This window comes from Maniola jurtina, chromosome 14 (genome assembly GCF_905333055.1).
Source record: "Maniola jurtina chromosome 14, ilManJurt1.1, whole genome shotgun sequence".
In the NCBI taxonomy this organism is placed as follows: Eukaryota; Metazoa; Arthropoda; class Insecta; order Lepidoptera; family Nymphalidae; genus Maniola; species Maniola jurtina.
In genome coordinates, this window is record NC_060042.1 from 9,064,022 (window position 1) to 9,090,506 (window position 26,485).

Consider the following 26,485-nt stretch of genomic DNA (forward strand, 5'->3'; position numbering starts at 1 on the left):
CAGATTATTACAAAGCATGTATTCGGAATCTCATTAAATGACCAATGATATTACATTTTAAATTGCTAGTGCTTTGTTATGGTCAATTATATCTATCTTTTGACACGTAAGTAACCAATAAGACAAATTATTTGTTATCGATCACTTTAATGGTTGGGAAATAATTATAAGTGTATGTCTGCCAATCCGCACTAAGCCAGCGTCGTAGAAATGACCTGAACCCTTCTCATTCTTAGGAGAGGCCCGGCCTCAGTAGTGCGCTGGCAATGGTTTGATGATGATGATGATGTTGCATTAGACTTATACTTATTTTTGTAAGTATCAAATCCAACAAATACAGAATATGCCAGTAAATCCAAAGAAAATTTACTTAAACGTAAATTAATTAAAGTGTAGGTACCTACCTACTGCACTGTAGCATATTCCATCCCTGCCTGATACACCTTTCCAGCCAATTCTCTGGTAAGAATATCCATGACAATTTTAAAATATGTACAATTGTACAACTTTTTAATACAGATTTGGTATTTGCTTTTGATTATTGTCAACATGTACCTAAAACGGACATTTAAATCTTATCTGCAAAGGCTAACAGTGAAACACCGTCAATTGTTTCCGAGCGCGTGGCTAGTTAACAAATAAAGTCGGTTCACAATTGGCTTAGGTACCATTGCACGCCTGCCAGTCATAGCTATCCAGGCGTTCTGATCGCACGCAAGGGATTAATCCAATCCTGGAACGAAAAGGATTTTTTATCTGTGATGTGAAAGTTTACGAAACAATCCCGTTGATAACCTCAAATCATGCTATCCGGCCAATATGACATGAACTGTTGATCAAAGATAAAAAAATCATGTTGCAATGAGAGTGACAATCGTTTGTTTTGAAGGTGTTCGATGTTCAGTTTTGAAATTGTTTACGTGGAAACGAGAGATGGTAAGTATGAAAATTTGGGGATTCTCACTGATTATGCTGCATTAGATCTTTAAAATGAAGTTGTTGGTTGAAATCAGCTGTGTACACTGTACACAAGATCACGTGGGTGCATACTGTGTAAATTAGATCAGCTTATTATGAAGAATGACAAGAAATTTAACAAAAAAGTAGATACGATTTAGTGTCTCAATTACGATTTCCTACTAATACCTCTACATGCGAATTGTAATAGAGACTCATATCACACACATATTTTACAGATGTATTTATACTAAGTATCTATTTTCTTTTTCATGACGTAAAATGGACATTATGTGATCCTCACGCTTCTCTTTTCTTTGATCGTTAGATAATAAGTAGCTATCTAGGTATGAAGTTATTTAAGTAAGAATTATCTGGTTCAACTATTTCGAGTTATAAATAAATAATGCTATCTTTAACTAAAATGAAAACTGACTTTTAAATTTTTACCTTAGATTTATTTATTCAACTCTACAAATGATAAAATTGTCATCATGTAGGTAGGTATAAATTAAAGTCCTTTCGGTTTCGACGAATTATTAAGTTTAGCCATGAGCTTTATTTAACAGGATCAAAGATGTCTCGGTACCTATACCTACTATATTATAAGTTTTTAAACAATCATTGATATTTTTAGGAAACTAGTTTTTAACGTGTGGTTATTTAGGTAGAGGTACATTTTTTATTTACTTTACTCTAAATTCTTTAGTTTTTGATTCATTATTTGTTTTTAAGTGTGCTCGTCAGAAAGTTTTAATTTATCTCTTTATCTTACATTCACATACCATTAAGTATAAGATTTTTAACGCCTTAAGTATCTTTGCGCTTAAATCTCATAGATTTTGATAGTGACATAATTTAAATGACCCCGTAATTGAATCAACGATGTATACATATATTTGGTGTCAGTAGAGTCATTTTTTATGACTCATTCGAGTTTCTGCTACTAATGGTTCGAAATTCTTCAATAACCTTACGTACTCGTAAGTATGTAACCATTTTGGTTCTGTGTGAGAATCTTCTTACTACTAGAGATCGATAGCTAAGTATCCGAACCCTACGAAGTATGAACTGCTTTAAGGTAGGGGCGGAAATCACGATAATTTAAAAAAAATGACTTCACATTGAAACAAATAATTTTATAGTTAAGGAGTCATAACGTGTAAAAACGTTTTTTTTAATATCTTACCTAGATGTAAAGTATACCTTATTAAAAAGCTTAAATTTAACGATTCCAAGTTACGGATATAGTTAAAATGGACATACCGATAAATATGAGCGTTAGAATAGCACTATAGATAAAGCACATTCCATTATGAGATCAGAGTTATGCAAACGGATATTTAAGGCTAATCATATTAAATCAGAGTCTGAACTCAAAGCACCGGCTACTCGCAATAAATTGCTCCCCAAAATAGAGACTTCCTGCTGCGATGGTCATAGTTTTAACGGACAGTGATTTGATTGAAAGTAGAAATGGTTTGTATAAAAGGATAAATCATCTAGATGCAAAAAAGTCTTGTATAATTAGTCATAGCAAATATTGGCTGTTTAGACGTTATACAAATGGTTAGGTTTAGGTGGATCATCTGATGTGGTCTTTAAATATAATCTAACACCCTTGTTTAACCGTGTTAATAGCCAATATCTACCTACGACGTGTATTTAGTATTTTGTATATGTAGTATGTACTTACCTCATAAAAATTTACACATAGCTTTCTGGTTTATACTGTGATTACATATTAAAAGTAGGTGGTGTTATAATTTATAACAATGCTTACAAATTCATTAAATCATACCAATGTCATAATTTCCTATTAAAAATAATAGTTCTTTGAAAGGTGCTAGTTAATTATTGTGACATTAGTTGATAATAATTAATATTATAATTTAAAAGATTTTAAACCAGCCTCCTTTCTAGCCTTCCATTAGAGTCTATGAACCTGCTTCACCAATTCGACATGAATGCGCATCATCATATTCTGCACCATCATATTCTTCATGTCAGTGAAAACCCCTATAATTAGGCATGTTTTTTACGAATTGCATTCTGTCTCTAACTCACTGGATTCGGTGATTACAATTTGCGTGACAAGTAGTCTTAGGCTAGTCTTAAAAGCAGTAATTAATTACAATTCAGACACGGCAATTGAGTCTGGCCTTCACGACAGTCCAGGTATACGTTTGACAGACGTAATGATCTATGATACGTCATAGTCACACGTTTCATTGAGCTAATTACAACAGCTATAACACGAGGACAGCTTAGTACGAGAGGCTTTCACAAAAGGGCTAGTGCATGAACAAGAAGAGTAAAGACAATGTAAGTAAAACCTAGACAACTTGGTATCTTACATCCAGAGAAGCAGGAATCAGCTTCATTCTTTACTTGCATCGATATATTTGGCACTAATTATTATTATTGATATATAAATGAGAGTTCTTTCCTAAAAGCTCTAACTTAAATTGTGAATGAATGAATGAAATATGCTTTATTACACCAAAAAGAAATGCAATAAACGTAAAAATAAAAATAGGTAAGTAGGCACAATTGAAGGCCTTAAATACCATAAAGCGATCTTTGTCAGACAGCCACATTGCAGATCATTCAATGATTAAGTAAAAACATTGTTACAGTGAAAAAGGTTTTAGGGATTCATGTGATTGTCAAGCACACCTGAAACGAGCATCATTTTAACTGAAAATATCTAAAATATGCGATTTTTGAGGATGTTGTAAAAGTTAAGGAAATTAAACAAACAAATAGGGTACACTTACAGAGAATTATTACAAATTCAAGCCATTCATTCAGATGACTGGCTTGAGTCAACCAACGCATCACGCAGCTTAATCAGTACAATCATCTAAACCTACTTACTTCACGAAGCTTAGGTAAAGCTCAGGGTTTCATTTCAAGCAATATTCAAGATCAGCGGTGAGAGGTCCAGAATGGAAAATTCAAAGCGGTGGAGACAGTCAGAATAATTGCACTATTATCGTACTTATATCATAATCATTGCATAAGCTGTACATAAAGCTCAATTAATTTTATTATTATATAGTGAAATTAAATTGAGCTTTATAATTATTCGGCGAGAAAAAGTGGATAATGCTTTCCTTATATTTTGAAGGATTTAAATAATGTAGAATATTTGCTATTTATATTTTACCAGATGATATCTGCAATTTGGTCTGCGTAAGTTTAGGTTTTCTTAAAATCTCGTGGGTCCATTTTGATTTTCCGGGGTACAAAGCAGCCTGATATATCCGTTTCTGGAATGCAAGCTATCTCTGTACCAAATACCTTGATGTTATTACCCACAAATTCGTCCACATGGATTAAAGTTTATTTTTAAATGCTGTGGAATTTTTAGATTTTTGGTCAAAATCAGTTAAACAGTTCGGCCGTAAAAATTTTGCAAGCAGACAGACAGACATACTTCTGCATTTATAATATTGCTAGCTTATGTTCGCAACTTTGTCCGCATAGACTATACATTCCAATCCTCTATTTAACCCCCATATGAGTTGAATTTTCAGAAATCCTTTCTTGGCGGATGTCTTCGTCATAATAGCTATCTGTACCTATGCCTGAATGAATTTAATGAAGCCTGATATGAATTTCAGCCCAAGCTGTCAAATTGTTAAATTAAATTAATATTGTAACAAATTTAAATTAAACAAAGTTTTAGTGCATAAGATAACATGCATTCTTTAGCCAAAACAAAACCTACTATCTACAAAACACATGAGTCAGTCATACAAAATCAAGGAATTAAGAATTGAGGGATGCGATCATAGTCCGCAATCTTTCCATAATAGGGGAATAAAGTTAACTATTTTACGAGGTTTTCCGCAATATGACAGAACAATCCTAGTGGGAGGAAATAAAGGCATCCGTAGTTGTCATGGAGATCGACCACATCCTAATGAGTGCAAGGACGTAGCGTGTCAAAACGCCGGAACTCGGGATGATAACAATTTTCAAGAAAAATTGCCAACGATACATTAAGTGATCGCGAGGAATAATGCTCAAATTTTGTATTACCTCATTGTCATACTGTGTATTACTCTACACTGTTGATTGTAACCTTAACGGCAAACTCAAAAACTGTGTAACGCCGCACGAGCAAACAAATCACAAATTACTTACCGAAGCAAGTCAAACGTCTATTATATTATTAAATAGTAGTAATAGTTTAATAATAGTAAATGTTTTCTTTATTTTATTTATTAATTTGTAGGCAATTATTGTATTATAGATTTTTTAAATTTTAAGTTAGTTTTAAAATCTCAGTTGCAGCTACTCATCAACAGATGGCGTTGTGTTACAACTTATTTTTTTTTAATTATTGTATTGACGCATAGAATTGCAATCATTCATGTTTTTGAATTTGTAAAAACAATAAAGTTTTTACATGTTTCATTTTGAATTAGCCAGAAAATTCTTATTTGCTAAGTACCTATGTAGGTAGGTACTTATTCTAAACATAAATCGATCTAGGGATCTCAAGGTAGTACCTAGGTAGGTTAGGTACCTACCTACCTAATTATGTACCAACCTATATTATACCTACCTAAATAGTATACCTACTTAAACAAATAAAACACTTCAGTTTTCTGATCTAAGTATTTTTTTTCAGATATACTTCAATGATTTCCAATAAACCGATCATCGAAACTACAAAAATGATCAACTATGAACAAATACAAAACCACGAACGCGTGACCTGACTAACGGAGCTTCATACAGCATCCATACATTGAATAGACAGTAAATATGAGTGCAGAAGATTCGTCCTCCTATGAAATGCAAGTAAGGAAAGATGACGGACAAAAGGAAACAAAGTCAAAGCCCGGGCTTTCTGCTGGCAAGATATTCTACAAACCTGGTGTTATTGAGGAGGCGACTGATGAGACGAGTGTACTAGACAGCTCTGTCATGGAGTCCCCTATGTTGGGAGTTGGATATGGAGGCAGCGGGTTCCTAAGACCGCCAATGCAGCACACAGCCAGTCTTCATAGGATACCTACATATAGCAGTTCTATAGGTTACAGCACCGTGTACAGACATGACTGCAGGTTTGTATTAACTTAAGATTATTTGCATAAGAGTAAAAGTATCATCATCATCATCATAAGCCCTTTGCCGGCCCACTACTGAGTAGGTATAGGTTCCTCTCATAATGAGAATGCTTTATGCCACAGCCCGCCACGTTGGCCAAGTGTGGATTGGCAGACTTCACACACCTTTGAGAACAGTATGGGGAACTTTCAGGCATACAGGCTTAAATTTGGGCTATAGGGAATGTGGTGCGGATTTCTTGTAAAAAGATATCTCCGCCCTTTATCAAAATGAAAAATTCTAGGTTCCATTTTATAATAGATACATTTCCGATTAGCTCAGATCTGATATAATTGGAAACTTTCAATCCACTCTACCAGAAAAGCCTGGATTTCAGGGCCATTAAACAATTATTATCAAAGGCCTACCAAAACTTTTTTTTAAATTGGCGTCGAAGTTCGGACATTTTAAGACGGATAACTGACGTCATAAATATTCGTAACGACAAACAATGGAATTAGCAGATATTCCTTATCTTCCTCAAATAGCTGATATGCCTTTACAGGTTATTTATCGAGTGACAAACCTACTAAATGTAGATGTGTCAGGTCGTTACGAGTATGTCTGCAACTATTGTGACAATAAATAAAGACGTGGTCAGACCAAACGCGCGATTGAAACAACAGAAAAGACGCCCGTTAACTAACTATGGCTGTTTAATTTAATTTATTATGATCTAATTTACTATGGTTGTTAAATTTTATTTTATTACTACCAAAATATATATTATTTGATACTATTGGAAAATAATACACAGATACTCGTACCTTTCTTTGCTCCAGGTTAATCGATACATGTTGCCGAGCAATAATTGCCTAAAAAATTTCCCATGTAGGCGCACCTTTAGGTTCCCTACGCAAAATGTGCTTCATACCGTTTCTTGCATTACAAATCGTACACGTAGAGTGACGGTAAAATATAGTCGCGGCCATTGCGCGTTTTATTCATCCATGCCTACTAAGTAAATATTATCTAATCTGCTACTTTAGGCCTTATTAGTAGATACAACAAACTTAGGTTTAGGTAAAAATAAATTCACTAAATCTTTGGTTGATAAACAACTGTATTAGGTACCTATTTCTAATTATTACCTATTGATTTTGTTAGTGATAAAATACCCATTTTTCTTTTGAAGCTTCGTGCTGAAATGCATTAGAGGTACACTAAACGCGGCCCATAGGACATTGTTACCGTGAATTGACAATGAAATCATATCAGAGTGAAAAACCTAATTCTAAAAACTTCTAAAGCGCTAGGCAAATGGCGCCACTTGCCTACGCGTTTCTTCGAGATTTCTGCGATTTATTCTACTTCCATTACTTACTTTTTTTAATTGAACATATTATTACAATAAAACTAAAATCTCGCCTTATCTAATTGCTGTACAAATCATGCCCGCGAGGAATGGTGCCAAGAATACTGGCTGCATTTTCGCGCTGGGCAGCCAGGCAAAAAATGAGCCAGCTCTTATGTCAATTCCTTTCATTATTACTTACCTGTATAACTATATACTGAACAAGTGTAAATTATAAATTTATAACACCCGCAACAAGTGAAGGTAACTAGAAAAAAGTTGATAACTTTCAAACTTTGAACCGATTTTCTTGGATTATAGTTAAGAACACTCTCGTTCAAGCCACCTTTCAAACAAAAAAAACTAAATCAAAATCGGTTCATTAGTTTGGGAGCTACGATGCCACAGACAGATACACAGATACAAAATATGGGTCTCTCCTCCTATCCTTTGGGTCTTAACTTTTATGCAAAGATCTCTTTAGGCGATAAATCTACAAAATCAACTCATCTTCATCGTGAAGTGATAGACATCCATAGCTGGACATATATCTCTTGTAGAGACTTCCACACGCCACGGTCTTGCGCCGCCTGAATCTAGCGGCGCCCTGCGACTCTTTTGATGTCGTAAATGACTCAGGTGAAGTAGGTATCTTGTAAATCTCAGATCTCAGATGTGCTAGTATTGTAAATAATTGCATCTTATCACTTTCCTAGCACAAAGTGAATCAGGATCCTTGACGGCTCAATATCTAATCGGGGCAAAGATAAATTCCACACTTATCGAAATAGTTTAAAAAAATATTCGCATAAGACAATACATGTGCGCGATTGTTTTAGTACAAAACGATTCAGTGTTTCAGTGATTTTTTCAATGGACCCTCTTTAATATTAATGGCGTCTTCAAAATCTAAAACTATTGATTAACAGATAGTTAGCAGGATGGTTTGTGTTAAAACGTTTGCCGTATAATAATGTTAAATGACTTTATCGTAATGATATTATATGCGTCTCCTTTATAACTGAAATAAGAGTTTTTTTTTGTGGAATTCCAATAGAGGTGAAGTGCTTCAAGATGAGACGTAGACGTAAATAGTTAAATGATAAGGTGACATTATCATTGTTGACCAAGTGTGTGCTACTTTCGTTTAATAGTTTAGCAGCGACAAGGTGGTATCTTGATGGGTAACACAATAAAACAAAGTTAGTACCTACCTATTATCAATTGATTATATTATTTTTTAATCACATGTTTTTGCTTATTATCTTAAGTAGATAGCTATGTCACAATAACACTTTTCAACGGTAGAACAATATAATTGTGACATAGCCTTTTCACTCGTTAAATGTCTCTCTTCACTTCGATTTTAAGATAACTAGGTATCATTGAGAGCCGTGGTACCGTGATAGCTTAGTTTTTATGATGTCCGCTTTCTATTCGGTAGGTCGAGGGCTCGATCCCGGGTACGCACCTCCAACTTTTCGGAGTTTTGTGTGTTTTAAGCAATTAAAGCTTGCTTTTTGGTGAAGGAAAAAACTTCGTTATGGAACCTACATAGTTTAGAGTTCTCCTTAAATTTCTCAAAGGGGTGTGAACTGTGAAGTCTGCCAATTCGCATTTAGCCAGCGTGGTGGACTATGGCATAAATACTTCTCATGCTGAGAATAGACCTTGCTAGAAGTTGATGATGATGATATTGAATCCTAAAGCTAGTCGAATGGATATTCGACTCGACTATCCATCAATTTTATGATTCGATTAGCGGTGCTATATCCCAGATGATTAAGATGTCAGCCACCGACATGGGGAATCTGGGGGTCGATATGTTTTAAGTAGTTGCGAAAGAATACTTAGATGCCTTTGTGCGTTTGGCAGTCCAGCCAAACGCACAAACGCATCTAAGTATTCTTTCGCAACTACTTAAAACATATCGACCCCCAGATTCCCCATGTCGGTGGCTGACATCTTAATCATCTAGAAATAGGTAGAAGCGCGGAATAGGTACGTAGGATTCGCCTTTAAGCACCACGTTTTGAACGCCTCAATGCTCTGTCTTTCTCTTGCGCGAATAGTCAAAGTTGATCAAACCTACCCCTCTTCAAACGTCAAGAATCATTGACCTCGGTTTAAACAAGCATTATCAAATAAGTGCAGTCATTTGCTGATTAGGTACATATTAACGTAGGTATAAAAGCTACAACTATCCACATAATCCTCCACCATTACAGTTAATCTCGTGTTAATTTCACGTTAACGCCGTCACTTATCAAGGTCTGCAAATAGGTTACTACAAGACGGTCGAACAAGGGGATAAACTTAATCTGCCAAATCCACCAAAATCGGTAAACATTGATACACGTCGAGATAGCAAGGTGATTAATCACGTCATAAGATCTTTCCACTGAGAAGAAATTGTATAAAAAACTCTAAAACCATATAACTTTATCATCATGATAATCTTTTTAAAGTAATAAGCAGGTATTACCGAATTAATTATCACACTTCTCTCTTAACTGCTCTTTATTATATAGTAGACTAGCGACCCGCCCCGGCTTCGCACGGGTAGTTTATTACAAATTCCCCTAATTTTTTTGAGAATAAAATATAGGCTTTGTCACTAATGAATAGGTAATGTACCTTTCTACTGGTGAAAGAATTTTCAAAATCGGTTCAGTAGTTCTAGAGATTCAACTTACAATACTAACAAACTTAAATTTATAATATTAGTACAGATATAAAACAGAATTTACTTTGTTTTTAACGTTAATTTCACATAAAATATACAAGCGTGAGAAAATCTAAAAATTTAGACATTTTTAATTGAAGAAAAATTTGAACGAATTAAAAAAATTACGACACTGCACATTCTATAAAAAATATTTAAAGATTGAAATTTTGCGTCGTAATCTGCAAGATTATAATCCCAAATAACTGTATTTTTAATCTCTTTTTTATTGGGATATTAGGTAATATAGCTTTCATTGATAGGCTTAATAATAAGTATACCTACTTAAATTAATTAAAATTTCATAATCCATCCTCTCCTTTATTAAATAATACAGTTATATTGCAATATGTAACTAACTCTGAGGGTCCCGGGAAAATCGGAAAATACTGAACAACATCCATGTCTAATTATGTGTTCTATCTTCAGTCTTTACATATCTATCTGTTAAGTAATTATTTTGTTGTTTTGAAATAAAAGGTATCCATTATTTTTAGAACACTCTTTTTATTAATTGTTGCCTTAGAAGAAAGAAGTCCCGTGTTATTTACGATGTTTTCTAAATAATTAATATCACTACCTACCTACCCATTATTATGTGATTATATTAAATGCAAATATGTTTGTTAACTAGTTTGTTTTGCCCTTCATTCACGCCGTTACGAAGCAACGGACCAACGTGTTTTTTGCATGGATATATAGTTTAGTGATTGAAGAACATACCAACAAATCAAACACACCTTCGCATTTATTATATGGGTTGTGAATTTGTATGTAGAACTTAGCTACTTGCAGTCGACACGCTCTATGCACAAGTCCATGATTACACGCGGGGACAATTTGCAAGGTGTCGCGGCTGGATTCATTCTGATTTATATCTCTTTGATCGGGAAGTGCTCTCTGGTTACTGTTTATTTATAGATCAGACACTACGAGATGTCGTTCCTCCCTTATCGTCGTATCAACCGATGGACGTAAACCGGTGGGCTCGTCCAAGGAGCTCTATTGTAGAGATTTTTTTAAAAATTCAAATACTAGTTAGCCTGTGACTGCAATCTCACCCGGTGGTAAGTGATGATGCAGTCTAAGATGGAAGCGGGTTAACCCGAAAGGGATGTGGCAGTTTTTATTAAACCCTTTGATCTCTACACGGCATCGTACCGGAACACTATACGCTTGGCGGCATGGCCTTCCCGAAGCCGCCCACCAGAGTTCCTACGTCTACATCTATATCTGGTTATGGAGCTCCATACTCTATAGTCTCTTGTGCCGCTTGTGTCCACAGCAGCGTTTGATGTCGTCTGTTAACCACGCACTACTGTGCTTCTTCACGAGAGAGTGGTGTCGCTATCACAGCACCTTGAGACCCCAAGAATCTTCCAAGTTATGTGCCAGTTACTTCAAAAACCATTTCTATAGTAAGCTCTTCGTGAGATCTATCTCTGCCACTTTGGCTTAGCAAGCCGTAGAGCTACCTTGGTTACTCTAGTTCTTTTACGTATTTTTTATTTCTGATTGGTTAAGCCACAAGATCTTTAAGTTTCTCTCATTCTACTACCTTGGAATCAGGGTTCTTCTATGATTTGCATCCCTACTGACACGCTAATGATTAACAGATTGAAGCACTCTGCTTCCGACGTCTTTGTGACTTGCGCATCGCTGATGCGGTTCCAGAATGCAAAATATAGAATAAAAAATCCTGAAAAGTAATATTAAATAATTGGGCTTATAGTTATAATTAACTAGATGAACATCGATTTTTTAAAGTTCCTGTGGGAAATCTTTGGTTTTCCGGGATAAAAGCAGCCTATGTCCGTTTCAGAATGTATATACTAACTCTTTATCAAAACAAAATAAATTAAACAAATGGGTTGTGAAAAGCTAGCAGACAGACAGACCGACCGCCATACTTTCCGTTTCCCATTTATAATAATACTTATGTGTAGTGATTTTATTAATTTATTGAGAATAGATCTCTGTAATGAACACGAGTCATAGTAATTGAAAGCAGCTGAACTTTTTAATTTACACTTTTACGACAGATATTTTTGTGTATCTATAATATTTTATTCATAAGAGTGATTCACTAATGTAACTGAATCAAAATATTAATAGTGACAACGTTTTCCCAATCCAATAAAAATAGGATTGTTTAGTATTTTGGAGTTTGGATTATAAGTATTTTCAGTTTTCACGGATTCCGATATAACCAATGCACAAGTTTAGGCGCGCAGTTCTCGTACATTCGGAATATTTCGATGATCATGCATACTCAAATAAGGCAAATTAGTACTGATTCTGTTATCACGATCGATTCAGTATTTACCTATCTGTTTCAATAATAAATAAGCGGATCGTGCATCTGTCTGTGTAAAGAGGCGTGGTGGAAAACAAATTAACTTAAAACGACTAAAGTTGCCTTGTAAATAAAGCTATTAACATCGTAGATCTATTTATTTGAACGAAAATTCAATACAATATAATTTTTTTCGTCGATGATAGATTTGAACCTTCTTGTTTTTATTCGAGTTAGCATTTTACTGCAATCTCACCCTAATGGTAAAAAAGTAATGATGGTAGTCTGGACAGAAACGGGCTAGCTTGGAGAGTATTATAAATTAATTAAAACCACATCACAGAATTAAATAGTAGGTATATAAGTACATAACTACACTTCTCGTTTCTAATCTCCCTTATTAGATTTTAAGCGTCTTCCTGCTAAGACGTTAAATCGCTAACTTGTATATTATACTTAGGTGAATGCTGCAGTTAGAAACAACAGAAATATCATTTTTAACCCCCGACCCAAAAAGAGGGGTATTATAAGTTTGACGTGTGTATCTGTGTACCTATCTGTGTATCTATCTGTGGCATCGTAGCTCCTAAACTAATGAACCGATTTTAATTTAGTTTTTTTTATTTGAAAGGTGGCTTGATCGAGAGTGTTCTTAGCTATAATCCAAGAAAATCAGTTCAGCCGTTTGAAAGTTATCAGCTCTTTTCTAGTTACTGTAACCTTCACTTGTCGGGGGTGTTATAAATTTTTAATTTACACTTGTAATCGCGAATTGCGTAACTCCGTGACGTATAAAATTTTCATAAATAGCTTCCTGCGTAAATTGTGCGAGAGTAACAAATTAGTAGTTGGAATGACGAGTATAGGCACATTAATTTGCACTAACCGATCACTTATTAAATGGGAAACTGGAAAAGGTGTGGCTCATATATGACTATCGAGCCCCGGGGTCACATCGCACCAATACTCGCATAAAAATGTTGGAAGAAACGCTCTTAATGATCAAGTATGTATCTACTAAATTCACTGTTAAATACCAAATTAATCGAAAATTATGTGAGGCTTAGTTGTGACAACGCATATATACGAGTGCGATTGTTATGCAACGTTAACTCAAGTCGGTAACTGGATGGGTTTGGAGGTACGTATTTGGCTTTTTCATTTTCTTCGTGTCCCGAAGAACACATCAAGCCATCGTCGGTCCCGGTTAGTATCACTAACATCTGATCACTAACTGTAAATTAACCTGAGTCTAAATTTTGTTCTTTTATTCGAATTGAATGCGGAATGATTTACTACAGATATCTACCTACTACGTGAGCGCTACAGAAAAACGTCAATAATATCATGTTTTGAATAGAGTCAATAAAACTAAATCATTTTTAAAAATCGTTACCTGCCTAAAAATAATAATTGGATGATAGTAACAGAACAGATTTATCATAAGCATTCGTATAGTACCCATTTACCTACCTTTTTAAGCATGAGCGTACATACCATATTCACGTTCAAAAACTGATACCTAAACATTAACACCCCGTAAGCATTAAAATAGGTACTAACGATAGTTTGTTTTCCGAGACTGATAATTTTTGATACAGAATTTCGCGATACAATTATAAAACGTTTAACGCGTCGTAAGAGCATGATAGAGGCAGTCGTGATCGAGGCATTATCGCGTGCGATGCTTCAGAAGGCACGAGAGCTCCGGGGGATGGTGGCGCAGACGATCGCCTACGAGTGAGCCGCGCGCACGACAGCATGCACCCGGAGTCCCCCGCCAGCCGCGAGGAGGCCCAGTTCCTGCCCGACGAGTGGCTCAAAGTCAAGGTGGTCCCCGGAAACGGCAGCCTCTCCCCCGGCGTCTACTACCCCACGGGCTCCGGCAGCAAGAGGTTCGATCCACGACAACCTGTGCCGTCTTCGCCCACCAAAACCCTGTACTGTTTCGCTTACTGTTTGTTTTATGTTTTGTGTAGTTCATACGAGAAAACATTTCAATTAGGTATGTTTATGTTTTATTGTTACACATTAAGAATATTAACATTGACGAAGGCCGTAGCGTCGTCGTAGCTCGTGATCTACGCGTTCACACTTATACTCCATCTGCATATGTTTAGCCAGAATCATTGAAACGGAACGATATGTAATCGATATTTTGTATACTTGTTTACAGGAGTCGCTCGCACAGACACGGCGCTTCTAGAAGGACGAGACGACGGGCGGTTCTTAAAAATGGCGAATGTAATATTCTCAAGTCACGGATCTCACAACGGCGTTTGCGGTTCCTTCAGGACATGTTCACGACACTCGTGGATGCGCAGTGGCGATGGACTTTACTTGTATTTACGCTCTCCTTCATATTGTCCTGGCTGGGATTCGCTCTTATTTGGTGGCTGATTGCATTCACACATGGGGATCTTGAGCTGGATCATCTGCCGCCTATGCAGGACAGCAACGGCTGGAAGCCTTGTGTTTTTAATATCTACGATTTTACCTCATGTTTCTTGTTCAGTATTGAAACGCAACATACCATCGGCTATGGTGCCCGTACGACCACAGAAGAATGTCCAGAAGCTATATTTATAATGTGTCTACAGAGTATAGTGGGAGTAATGATTCAAGCTTTCATGGTGGGAATCGTGTTCGCCAAAATGACGAGACCCAAGCACAGGACACAAACACTTTTGTTCTCGAAATACGCTGTTGTTTGTCAGAGGGACGGTGAATTATGTTTAATGTTCAGAGTCGGTGACCTGAGGAAGTCTCATATCATCGGTGCCAGCGTTAGGGCTCAATTAATTCGCTCCAGGACGACAAAGGAAGGAGAACTTTTGTCGCATTATCAGACGGAATTAGAACTGAATGCAGACGGTTGTGACAGTAATCTTTTCTTCATCTGGCCCATAACGATGGTGCATCGAATAAATGCGAACAGTCCCTTCTACGGGGTGTCTGCTGCGGATGTACTTCAAGAAAAGTTTGAGATCGTAGTTATTTTGGAAGGAACAATCGAATCGACGGGTCAAACGACGCAAGCGCGTTCTAGTTATACGACAAGTGAAATAATGTGGGGACACAGATTTGTGCCGTTAGTGTCATACAATCGTGAACGTCAGGGGTACGAAGTAGATTATTCTAAGTTCGACGAGACCACGCAAGTCGACACGCCGCTGTGTTCCGCTAAGGAGCTAGACGAGTTCTACGGGACCCAAGCTGATCGGAGATCAATCGGTGAGTGTTTTAGATCGAGTGATAAATGTGGTGGTGGCAGGATATTTGTGCAGAACTCAAATTTATAATCACTTTGATATTTGCTTTTCTGTCAGCTTATCTTAACATAAATGTTATCATCTCGGTGATAGATCGACATTACCATTTGGAGCACTAAACTCTTTTGCTAACCGCAATATCAAAATGAGTACCTAAATTCAAGTCAAGTGTCGTAGATTTGCATTTCCGCGGTGCTTTGCTTAGAATTTATCTACGACATTATTTATCTAAGGTCAACAAACGAACTATCTCAGTTGTTACTTCAAATGATAATACCCTGTTTATTACCTAAGAATTGATTGCATGGCGGAATATTAACGCTCACATTAATATGCTCTTAACCTATTTCGCACACAATTACCCTTATTTTAATGATCATTTGCAACAACTTTACTGTTTTGTTTTTCTATGATTATTATTTATTACTTATATATTTATGTAGTTACATTAAATTTTATTTCAAATCACTTTTACGAGATTTCTAAATCAAATGAATTTATTTCATATAATACATTATGTGACACTTATGATAAGTCAAGACTCTACTACCTGTTCAGAATGCAGATTCTACTGAAAAGAGCCGGCAAGAATCTCAGTAGTTGCTCTTTATTTAAAAACAAAATATTACAATATGACGTTATCAAATATGCAAATGTAACTGTTTACACTACCTTGTAGGCTGCTGGTCGCTAAGCCGACTTTATTTTGTTTTCTCTTTTACTGAAAAATTGTTTAGTTGTGTAATGTTTAATTGTAATGTTTATATTGGTGGTTATTTACTCTGATTCACATCTTTACGGTTTCTGAGAAGTGAGTACAAACGAGGCATATTAGTTGATGTAGATCGTTATTATTCATAACTTGTTAGTAGGAACATTCACGTGATCTCTTGTCAAGCATGTCACACAAATCTAACTATAATACTAAATATACTATAGGTACAGTTGTACTTGAGCCTACTGTGATTGAGAAGAATAATGCGTTTTAGTTCCAAACAATCCTAAGACAATAATAGGCAAAATCGTAGCAACTACGTAGCACTAAAAAATTCGTAGCAGGTTTGGTATACTAGCTAATACACTCTACGAAATATTGTACCTTAAAATGAAATGAAATGAAAATTGAAATGAAATGAAAATTTATTTAGGTATCTTATTTAAGTAGGTACATGCGTTTCGTAGGGTCCTGGCCCCTAAACAAGGACAGCCCGTATTATAGGGTAGGGTGTAAAAGTGGAAGAGTTTATGTTTTGTTTTCATGTTATGGCTTATTTCGTTTAGAATAGAATAGATTTTTATTCAAATAAACTTTACAAGTGCTTTTGAGTCGTCAAAATAATCTACCACTTGTTGGGAATGCCACTCCTATCGAGAACAAGCAGCAAGAAACTCGGCCGTTGCTCTTTTCAAGTGTTTAACCATCCCAAACGTAGTGATTTGATGTAAAAAATGTAACTTCGGCAACATTTATTTTAACTCCAAAATTTCCACTCAGGTCACTTGTTATGCGAAATATTTCATAGTGATTTTTTCCCACCCGAATCTTAACAGGATGTACCACATCAAACAATTCAATGCCAAATAATTCAGCACTCCCCCTTTTTGATACAGGATATACTTACAAATAATATTTCACTCACGTTTTAAGAACAATTGCCACCGCAAATGGCCACTTTAGTGTCATTTGCCCGAAGAACATAAACAATTGCCTTTGTATTATTTAAATTATCAGACCGGTGATTGTATTTACGGCTTTACATTATTTACTAATCGGCTGGTTTAACGGTTTTTTTTTTTTTTTAATGTATGTTTTGCTGGCAACCCTCCGACATGGTTATCGGAGACTTTGTATAGCTTAACACGGCATTTTTTTTTTTAACCTTGTTCTGTTCCGATTGTCATGAAACAGGTTTTTTTTTTTTGTACTGTGATCATGATTTCTATGCTAAAGCCTTAGTTTTTTACTTTATTCTATTAAGCTGCTGTTTATATGCATATGTAACATATTATTCCATTAATATATTATATACATAATTTCTTACGCATTCTACTTATTTATCTATTTATCTTATTTTACTTTTACAATAATTATGGGCTCTAATATTAATTAGCTACTATCTTGTCTTATTTCTATCTAATGTTTTATTTACTACACATGTACAAAATTTTAAAAACCTTTTTCTTACTTTACTGTTCATAATAATTTCAGGGATCGACTGCAGGGTTAAATTTACTTTTATTATTTGCTTTAGGTCTTCCCGTGCTCTTTCGTATCTAGGGCATTCAATAATGGCATGCATGGTTTAACGGTTGCATTTTATGTAAACGTAGTTAATATTATTATTTGTCTTAAATGTCTAATTTTAAGTGATTACAGAGTGGAATTTATTATTTATTTACCTAGTTATTTAGTATTCAAATTTCGCTTGATTTATTTTCATTTTCTTTACCAGCCTCCGTGCTATGTCGTAGATTTAATATTATCAGTAGGTACTAGATTCAAATGGGTAGGTTTGGACGAGACTCGCCTGTGCACACTAATTGTTGCTTCTGTTCACCTGATCTGGAAGAAAGTGTAAACTTATGCACGTTTATGCCATTTTTCGGAAGATTATTTCTTGTTTATATGACGATCAGATATTGATATTAAATATTTTAACTTATTATAAGATCAATCATTTATATGGTTTTGCACTAACTGCACATTGCATATTTCTAAACCTAGTACTTTGCAGACTGCATGCCGTTATTGTAATTAATTAGTATTTACATACTTTGTACAAATTTAAAATTTTGACTAGAAAATCACTAAGAATTTTTTTTGGCAACTCTAAGGGGGTTAAATAGAGATGAAAGTTTGTATGAAAGTCCGTCATTTTTCAATTTATATGCAAAATTATGTACATACTATGTAACATTCATTTAGGGCCAGTTGAGTAGGTTAAGTAACATAACGGTTACCATTAAACTCTGACCGATGGAGTGTACAATCAATAACCAAAATTTTGGTCCTAAGTTGTCAAACCCTGGTTTGTGCAACGCATTTTGCTTTTATTGATGGTCAAAGTTTAACGGAAGGTAACCATAACGTAACTTTAATAGCCTTATATGCAACTGACCCTTACTATAAATGGTTTAAAAAATCCGACCTTTAAAAGATTCCCTTACTCTGTGATAGTATATAACATTTAGTCGATACTTAAATTTAATAAAATTACTGATAAATTGATTGCTAGATTGGTTGTTAAAGTAAAACATTTGAAATAGCTCAAAGATTAAGTTTATAAAAATGTTTTTTAAATGAGTGGAATGAATTAAGTAATTGTTAAATCTATAACTATTAAAAATAATATTATGGTGGAATTACACTTGGTCGTTTGCCCCGAATATGGTACCCGAATTCGCAATACAGGCTTACCTTTAATTTTTACATGAATACAAACGTGTCCGAATACCGCAGTTGTTTCGATATACACTTCTTGATCGTTAACCTGAATTAAACAGGCAACCAACGACCAAAGTCTATTCCGTCATTTAAATTACGTCTTCTAGTTTGTAACTGTTTGTTTGTGATGTATCGCAGAGAGCACGGATCATTTGGTGCTTAAGTTGCCCGAGCGTCCCGCCCGCCCTGAAAGCCCCGCCCCAGCGCCCAAAGCCGAACAGAAGAACGGCGACTTCACTGTCACACTATAGAAAAAGTGGACTCCAGTACATATTGGCCCAATGCTTTCGGCATGTGTTGATTAATGTAAACGTAAAAGGCCCATTTTGGACAAGGTTTGGCCATCAATGTGATAAATAGACTGTACTATAAAAGTATTTATTTAGTAGATAACTGAAATATTGCTGAACTGAAAATGCCCTGAAAAAACCCCTTGGCAGAAAAACCCTTCGGCCAATATAATTTGATGTTTTTTGGAAATCCAGGCAAATTGACAAAATACACCCACCACATCTTCCACCGTGTTGCCCCGTACATATTCGCCGAGTGCGTTGTGCCAATGTGTACGAGACAAGGTTTTGTAGATGGATAGTAATCGATTGCATGGATGAGATCCTATAATTAAATGGACTGTAACTATATCATCATTTCTCAATCTTGAGTGACCCCTATAAGACTTGTATTTATTTCGTGATTGTGTTAAATAATAAATATACATTCTTTTTGAATTATAAATATGATACCATTATATACCTTTGACCTCAAATATATTGTGACTTGTGAAGCATATTTTTCATTTTTTGAAATATGCTATTTAAACATATCTAATAATATTAGGTTATTAACATATTACTACATATCCATTTAAGGGGTCATAATATTCGTACCTGATTTGTGTAGGGGTCGCAATACTGTTAAAAAAAGTTGTAAAACAATGGCTGAAACTAAACAGCGTTGAATGGCCACAATACTTTTTGAAACCAGTTCAGAACAAAAAATGGAGCTGTGATGAAATATTTAGTTTTTATTTTCAATGCATAAATTTTGGTTACCAAATCATTAACAATTAAAGTACTTTATTTTCATGAGAAATATAATAATGAAGAATGTTAAGTATATAAACATATTTAAAATAAGCCTTTTTATATACAAATAACGTTATATTACAATAATTCTTACTTTTTATATAAATTAAAGAGCCTAGAGCCGTAGAGCGGCTGGTCCAACTCTACTTTTTAAATTTTCTATGTACAAGTAAAACGTAAGATCTGAATTATTGATGTTACAACCTAATATTATAATAACTAGTCAGCTGATTCATATATTATGAAGTACAAATCTTACAGGAAGTTTTAATTTCCTAAAACAAGTTTCGAAAGGAAAATAAAGATCGTAAGTGAAGGTTGTGCGAAAATTTAAACAGCATTCCAATATATTTTTATATAAAAAAATTATTTAGCTATTAAAATATTATGTATTTAAGAATCTCGCTCGAAAGGAAAGTATTTATTAAAGTAAAATGTTTACGGTCTTCCTGAAAGGTTGTGTATATTAAATATACGAAATATATTAAAAATACATTCCAAAATAATATGATAGCGATTATTATATAGGTTTGAATGTAAAATGCAATAACATTTATTTAGCTTTAAGATTATAATAAGTGCCTATTTGAAAATATAATATCAGTTACCATTTACATGATATATTATAGAAAATTATATAAATTAAATTATTTTTTGATGTTGGCATTTTGTTATCAATATTTAAATAAATATTTTATTGTAACAATGTTTGTGTCGTCATAATATAACAAGAGATAGCAATCGCAGTTTGTATGAATAAATCTCCTTCGATGTAAATATTGAATGAATAATTTATGTTGTTATGTTGATTCGTGTTTAATTTACAATGCCTAAGTCTCACACTGAAGTTACATTTCAAACAGAACTACTCAAATGCTTGGTAAAACATAAAATATATTATTATAGACAAATATATTTTTACGATCAATGTCTTACCTACTTATTTTTCTTTCTCTAACTAAAATTATGTTTATACAATGAAACTTCGATTAATTATTATTGATGGTCGAATCTGACACTAAACTAGGTGTTCTAGGCTTTAACTTTTTTGTCGTGCTAGGTAAATAGGTACACGTACATCTGAAAGAACCCTCAACGCTTGAAAATTGCTAAACTAATAAGGCAAGTCTAGACAAAATCCTATTCCGTTTCCCAACTGCTTTTCTCCGCGCCATATTGTTTTGTTATTGTCTTAGCTGGGATCATGTGAAGGGTGGCTTAACTGTTTTTGTTGTTTCTGTTACGTTTTAGTTTAATAGTTGTGTCTTTATATATTAGGCTGAAATACAAAGCTTAATAGAAAATTACCTACCTGTAATATTTTTTTTACTAAAAATATTGCAACTATTAAATAAGTGCCTATGTGATATCTATTCAATAAATAAGTTTAAATTTGTAGATAAATCTTTGTATTAAATACGTATTAGGTACGTACCTATATTATATCTTAGTAACCGCCTGGTTAGTCTAGCTAGTGGTTAGTATGTTCGGCTGATGACAAGCTCCTGGGTTCGATTCCTGGGTCGGGCCAAAAAAGTAGGTATTGGATTTTTCTGATAAAAAAATTCTCATTACTAGCATGTACTTGAAAAAGTTGTCGGTGTGTCACCCCCGTGCCACGGAGATCACATAAAGCCGTCGGTCCTGCGTCTGATCTTTCTCCAGTCATGTCGGATTTCCGCCCTATCGAACTATGAGAGTGATCGATTGAGTGTGCGCCTGTGTTTGCGCACACATTTAAGCACTATAAAAAATTATATACCGCCCAGTTATTATGGCTTAACTCTATGGAGATTGGCCACCATAGCCAAAATTCTGTAGGCGGGATATTAATAATTAGTATGTTAGTACTTACATAAATGAATTTTATATTAAATCTTATTTTATACGATCTGATTGCTATTTGACCTCTGTAATGCGCAAAGGATTAGGTAAATACTCGTACCTACTATCACTGAGGTCAGAAATAATATTTTGCCTAGAGTCACATGTAGACATAAAAACATAATAGTTAAGTAGGTATACAGGCACGACCATCGACGGATTTCTTCAGAAAACTTGTCAGGGTATCAGGAAGTACCTACCTTATACTCGTTTATGCAATAGTCTATTCTCATGGTTAGCGATTTACAACATACACTGCATCAGCACCTACCATCTGTATGTACCATTAGGCTTTTGGCCTAAGCCTTGTGAAGATACCAATGAAAAGAACTATAGTAAGTATACAACACAAAATTTCAACTCAATCGGATGTACGTGCGCATACGCATTGCTAACGAACGAACATACAACTTGGCTTCGCTAAATAGTATCTACTAACCTAGCACCTCTAGGAGTTTAGATGCCATCGATTGTCGAGAGTCGTTTCTCTATGAGTCTCATCGAGAATCGAAGAGACTCAATAGGCAGAGATTCACCTTCCACCTTTTTACCATCGTACCCTAAGAGCAGTGACGGATTAACCCTTAAACAAATTAAGCAATTGCCTAGGGCATCACGTCTGAGGGGGCACCAGAAGAAGCACAAAAAAAATCCATCCTTAGGGCATCACGTCTCACTCTCACGTCACCAAAAACCACACCAAAAAAAGTTTCTGGGACTAATTTGAAGATTCGCTCGTTTTAAGTTGACATAGAGTCCAATCCAGAGTCATAACCCCACTCCCGCTTGCCCACTCGCTGCCCGCTTGTGCATTCAACAATTCGAACCTAACTACTCTACTTCTAAAGTACATTACATCTCATCATCTTATTTTACAAAAAACTAATATTTTTAGGCGGTAAAGGTTTAAAGACCGATTCTAGTTGACATACGGATAGTAGTCCAGTAATTCTGTAATATGAGATGGAAAGTTTTCAGAATGTTATGCAAATTGGTGGTTTTATAGATTTCGATGTGCTCTTTCCGAATTTTTATTTTGCCACCTCGTACCTTTGCCGCTCGCGCCGCCATCTTGGAAAAATGGCGCCCAAAAACAGTTTTTTCATGATAACTTCTTTCCCACTCATTTTACGATAAAAATGGCTATGTAACAATTAAACTAGAGACAATTTCCTACAATTTGTGTAGTCACATTTTTTTGTAGACTCAATAGTTTCAGCGTACGAGTGCCACAAAGCCCACTCCAACACTCGTTTTGGCTAAATAACTCATTTCCACCCCACCATGTGGTAGAGTGAGTGGCGTGATTTTTTTTTATGGTATCTCCAGGAACCGGTAGTCACCTTCAATTTAAGCCATCAGTTCGACCAGAGAATACTAACACTCTTCAGAATTCTGCTCGAGATAAGAGTAAATATACTGCATCGCAGTTTCGATCTCACGTACATATGAGCCTTTTTTTTTGGGTTTTAAACCCAAAAGATGCCCATGGGACCTTATTACTAAGCCTCCGCTGTCATCCGTTTGCTTGTCCGTCTGTCCGTCTGTCTGTCAGCGTGCTGTATCTCATGAACCGTAATAGGTAAAAAGTTGAAATTTTCACATAATGTGTATTTTTATTGCCGTTATAATAACAAATAATAAAAATTTCAAAATGGCCGCCATGAAAAAAAATAATAAAAAAGAGCATTATTTCTTGTATTATGGTACGGAACCCTTCCTATGTGAATTGGACTCGCACTTGACCAATTTTTCGGTGTCTCGAGCATGTTTATAATGTGGTCGCAGTCAATACACAATATCGCAATTCGTGCATGAAAAATTTTACCTCGCACTACAAACTAAAAAAATAAAAAAAATGGGTCAAGTGCAAGCCCAACTCGCACACGAAGGGTTCCGTACCATCAAACAAGAAATAACATTACTTTTTTGTTTTTTTTTTCATGTCAGCCATTTTGAAATTTTTATTATTTGTTGTTATAACGGCAATAGAAATACACATTATGTGAAAAATTCAACTCTCTATCTATTACGGTTCACGAGATACAGCCCGCTGACAGACAAACGGACGGACGGCCGGACAAACGGATGACAGCGGAGACTTAGTAATAAGGTCCCATTGGCATCCTTTGGGTTCGAAACCCAAAAAAAAAGGTCCATATTCACATGAGATCGAAACTGCGATGCAGTATATTTACTCTTATCTCGAGCAGAATTCTGAGGAGTGTTAGTATTCTCTGAATGAAGTGATGGCTTAAATTGAAGGTGACTACCGTCTCCTGGAGATACCATAAAAAAAAATCACGCCACTCACTCTACCACATGGTGGTGTGGAAATGAGTTATTTAGCCTAAACGTGTGTTGGAGTGGGCTTTGTGGCGCTCGTACGCTGAAACTATTGAGTCTACAAAAAAAGGTGACTACACAAATTGTAGGAAATTGTCTTTAGTTTAATTGTTACATAGCCATCTTTATCGTAAAATGAGTGGGAAAGAAGTTATCGTGAAAAAACTGTTTTTGGGCGCCATTTTTCCAAGATGGCGGCGCGAGCGGCAAAGGTACGAGGTGGCAAAATAAAAATTCGGAAAGAGCACATCGAAATCTATAAAATCACCAATTTGCATAACATTCTGAAAACTTTCCAGATAAGCCCCTTTTTGACGACCAAATTACTGGGCTATAGGGGGGCCCACAGGCATGGATTGCTTAGGGCACCAAGTAGTCTTAATCCGTCACTGCCTAAGAGCACTATTACGCATGTTCGACTAGTCTTTAATTACCCGACTGCGGCAAAGCCAAAAGGAATGGTTATGATTTTAGCTATCCATGTATGTAAGTATCCAGATTCTGCGTGTTCCACCGTAGTGCCTAAACTACTGAGCCGATTTTGATGATTGAGGTGTCAATTGATTCGTTGTAATAAAAGTCCGGGTGATAAAGGCTATTATTTTATACGAAAAAAATTGACCTAACGGATGTTATAAGTACATCAAAAAAGTGGAGGTCTACAAAAAATTTTGATCATCTTTCCTAATGAGAGTAGTTAGTTAGTATCTACTGCAACAAAATAATGCAGAACCGATGAGTTTTGAACCTGCACACATAATTAAGTGGAGGAGGCGCACAAAACGGTGTAATTGCACTTCTGATCAAAATACATAATATTCTTTCCGTTTTTGGCCCACTGAATTCAAATTTGAATTCATTTTCAAGCAAAACGATCTAAAACTATACTGAAATTTTATTCAAAGTTCATGATTTCAATAACTGAATACAAACTTGAACTCATTTCCATGCAAAACGGCGTAAAACTGTGTTAAAATTGAGTCCAAAGTTCATGATTTTAATCAGAACGGTATAATTATTACAGTTTCAGAAACTTCAGTTTTTTGCTCCGCCTGTAAAATTTAATTTTGTGCAATTACAGCGCTTAATAATTAGTAGGTATGTCTATCGCAGACAATAGTTCATTAATATAATTAATTCCTGTCCTAAATAACATCTAAACCTAAAAAAAAGGTATTTGGAATGTTTTAAACTGAAATTCTTTATATATTATTTTCAGGCTACTCGTCGATACCAGAGAATTTGTACGAAAAGCCGTCTTCACCTCTTCCCAACATAACTGATAGATTGATGGTTGATGCTATAAGGCGGGCTAGTTTATCAACCAAGCCAGGCCTTCCAAAATACCCATCACAATACTTCAACAATGAAGAAAGCTCTTCATCGTCCAATGAAGAGGAAGAACCAAATATCCTAAATAATGACAAGAAGAGCGAAGTCTAAAGTGTATTTATATTCTACCGCTAAGTACCTACCTATTACTAGATAAGTTTAGCTGGTGGTGTCTACTAAAATAAATAATTTATCCATAAATTATATTATTAATAAAAGCCACAAAACGTGGCCGTGACAAAAGATAATTTAATGTAATAAAACAGGCTATTTTATAGCCTGTTTGTTAGATTCAATGTTATTGCTATTCAACAATAGATGGCGCTTGGGAAATATTGTAATATTAATAATACGTTTCCGTAACTCCCTCTGTCGTTGAGTAGCGATGGTACTAATCTAAATTACGAAAAATGAGAGGTTGAGTTAAATAAACAAAATTCGTAGAACTTTAAAACTGTAAAAAAAGTGAACCGACTTCAAAAACACTGAATGGTATTAAGTTAATAATCTTTTAATTATTATTATTTACTTTAATTTTGCGCTTGGTCTGAATCGTACTTTAGAGTAAATAAATCAAAATGCCCAAGTTAATAATTATTATAGGTACTTAGGTATTTATTATTCTTATCTAGTTATTTAAAAATCTTTATTAAGGTAAATACCTAAATTAATTAAATTAAATTCTTAAACTAAATAGAAAGGATAAAGGACATAGGTGGTAA

General features: G+C 35.1%; 1 protein-coding gene across 4 annotated transcripts; it reads left to right on the plus strand.

Moving 5' to 3' along the window:
• The first annotated feature begins 654 nt into the window (after positions 1-654).
• On the plus strand, positions 655-26,340 carry LOC123871941 (G protein-activated inward rectifier potassium channel 3-like). 4 transcript variants are annotated; one of them, XM_045916003.1, is made up of 4 exons: positions 655-936; positions 5,603-6,041; positions 14,576-15,633; positions 25,651-26,340. In XM_045916003.1, the coding sequence occupies exons 2-4, from the start codon at positions 5,740-5,742 to the stop codon at positions 25,872-25,874; spliced, it is 1,584 nt and encodes a 527-aa protein (XP_045771959.1). In that variant the 5' UTR covers positions 655-936; positions 5,603-5,739; the 3' UTR covers positions 25,875-26,340. The 4 variants fall into 4 exon arrangements, with proteins under 4 accessions (XP_045771959.1, XP_045771961.1, XP_045771962.1 ...); XM_045916005.1 differs by lacking the exon at positions 25,651-26,340 and adding an exon at positions 19,255-21,008 and having other exon boundaries at positions 656-936; XM_045916006.1 differs by lacking the exons at positions 655-936; positions 5,603-6,041; positions 25,651-26,340 and adding exons at positions 8,322-8,580; positions 14,093-14,339; positions 19,255-21,008.
• The last annotated feature ends 145 nt before the right edge of the window (positions 26,341-26,485 follow it).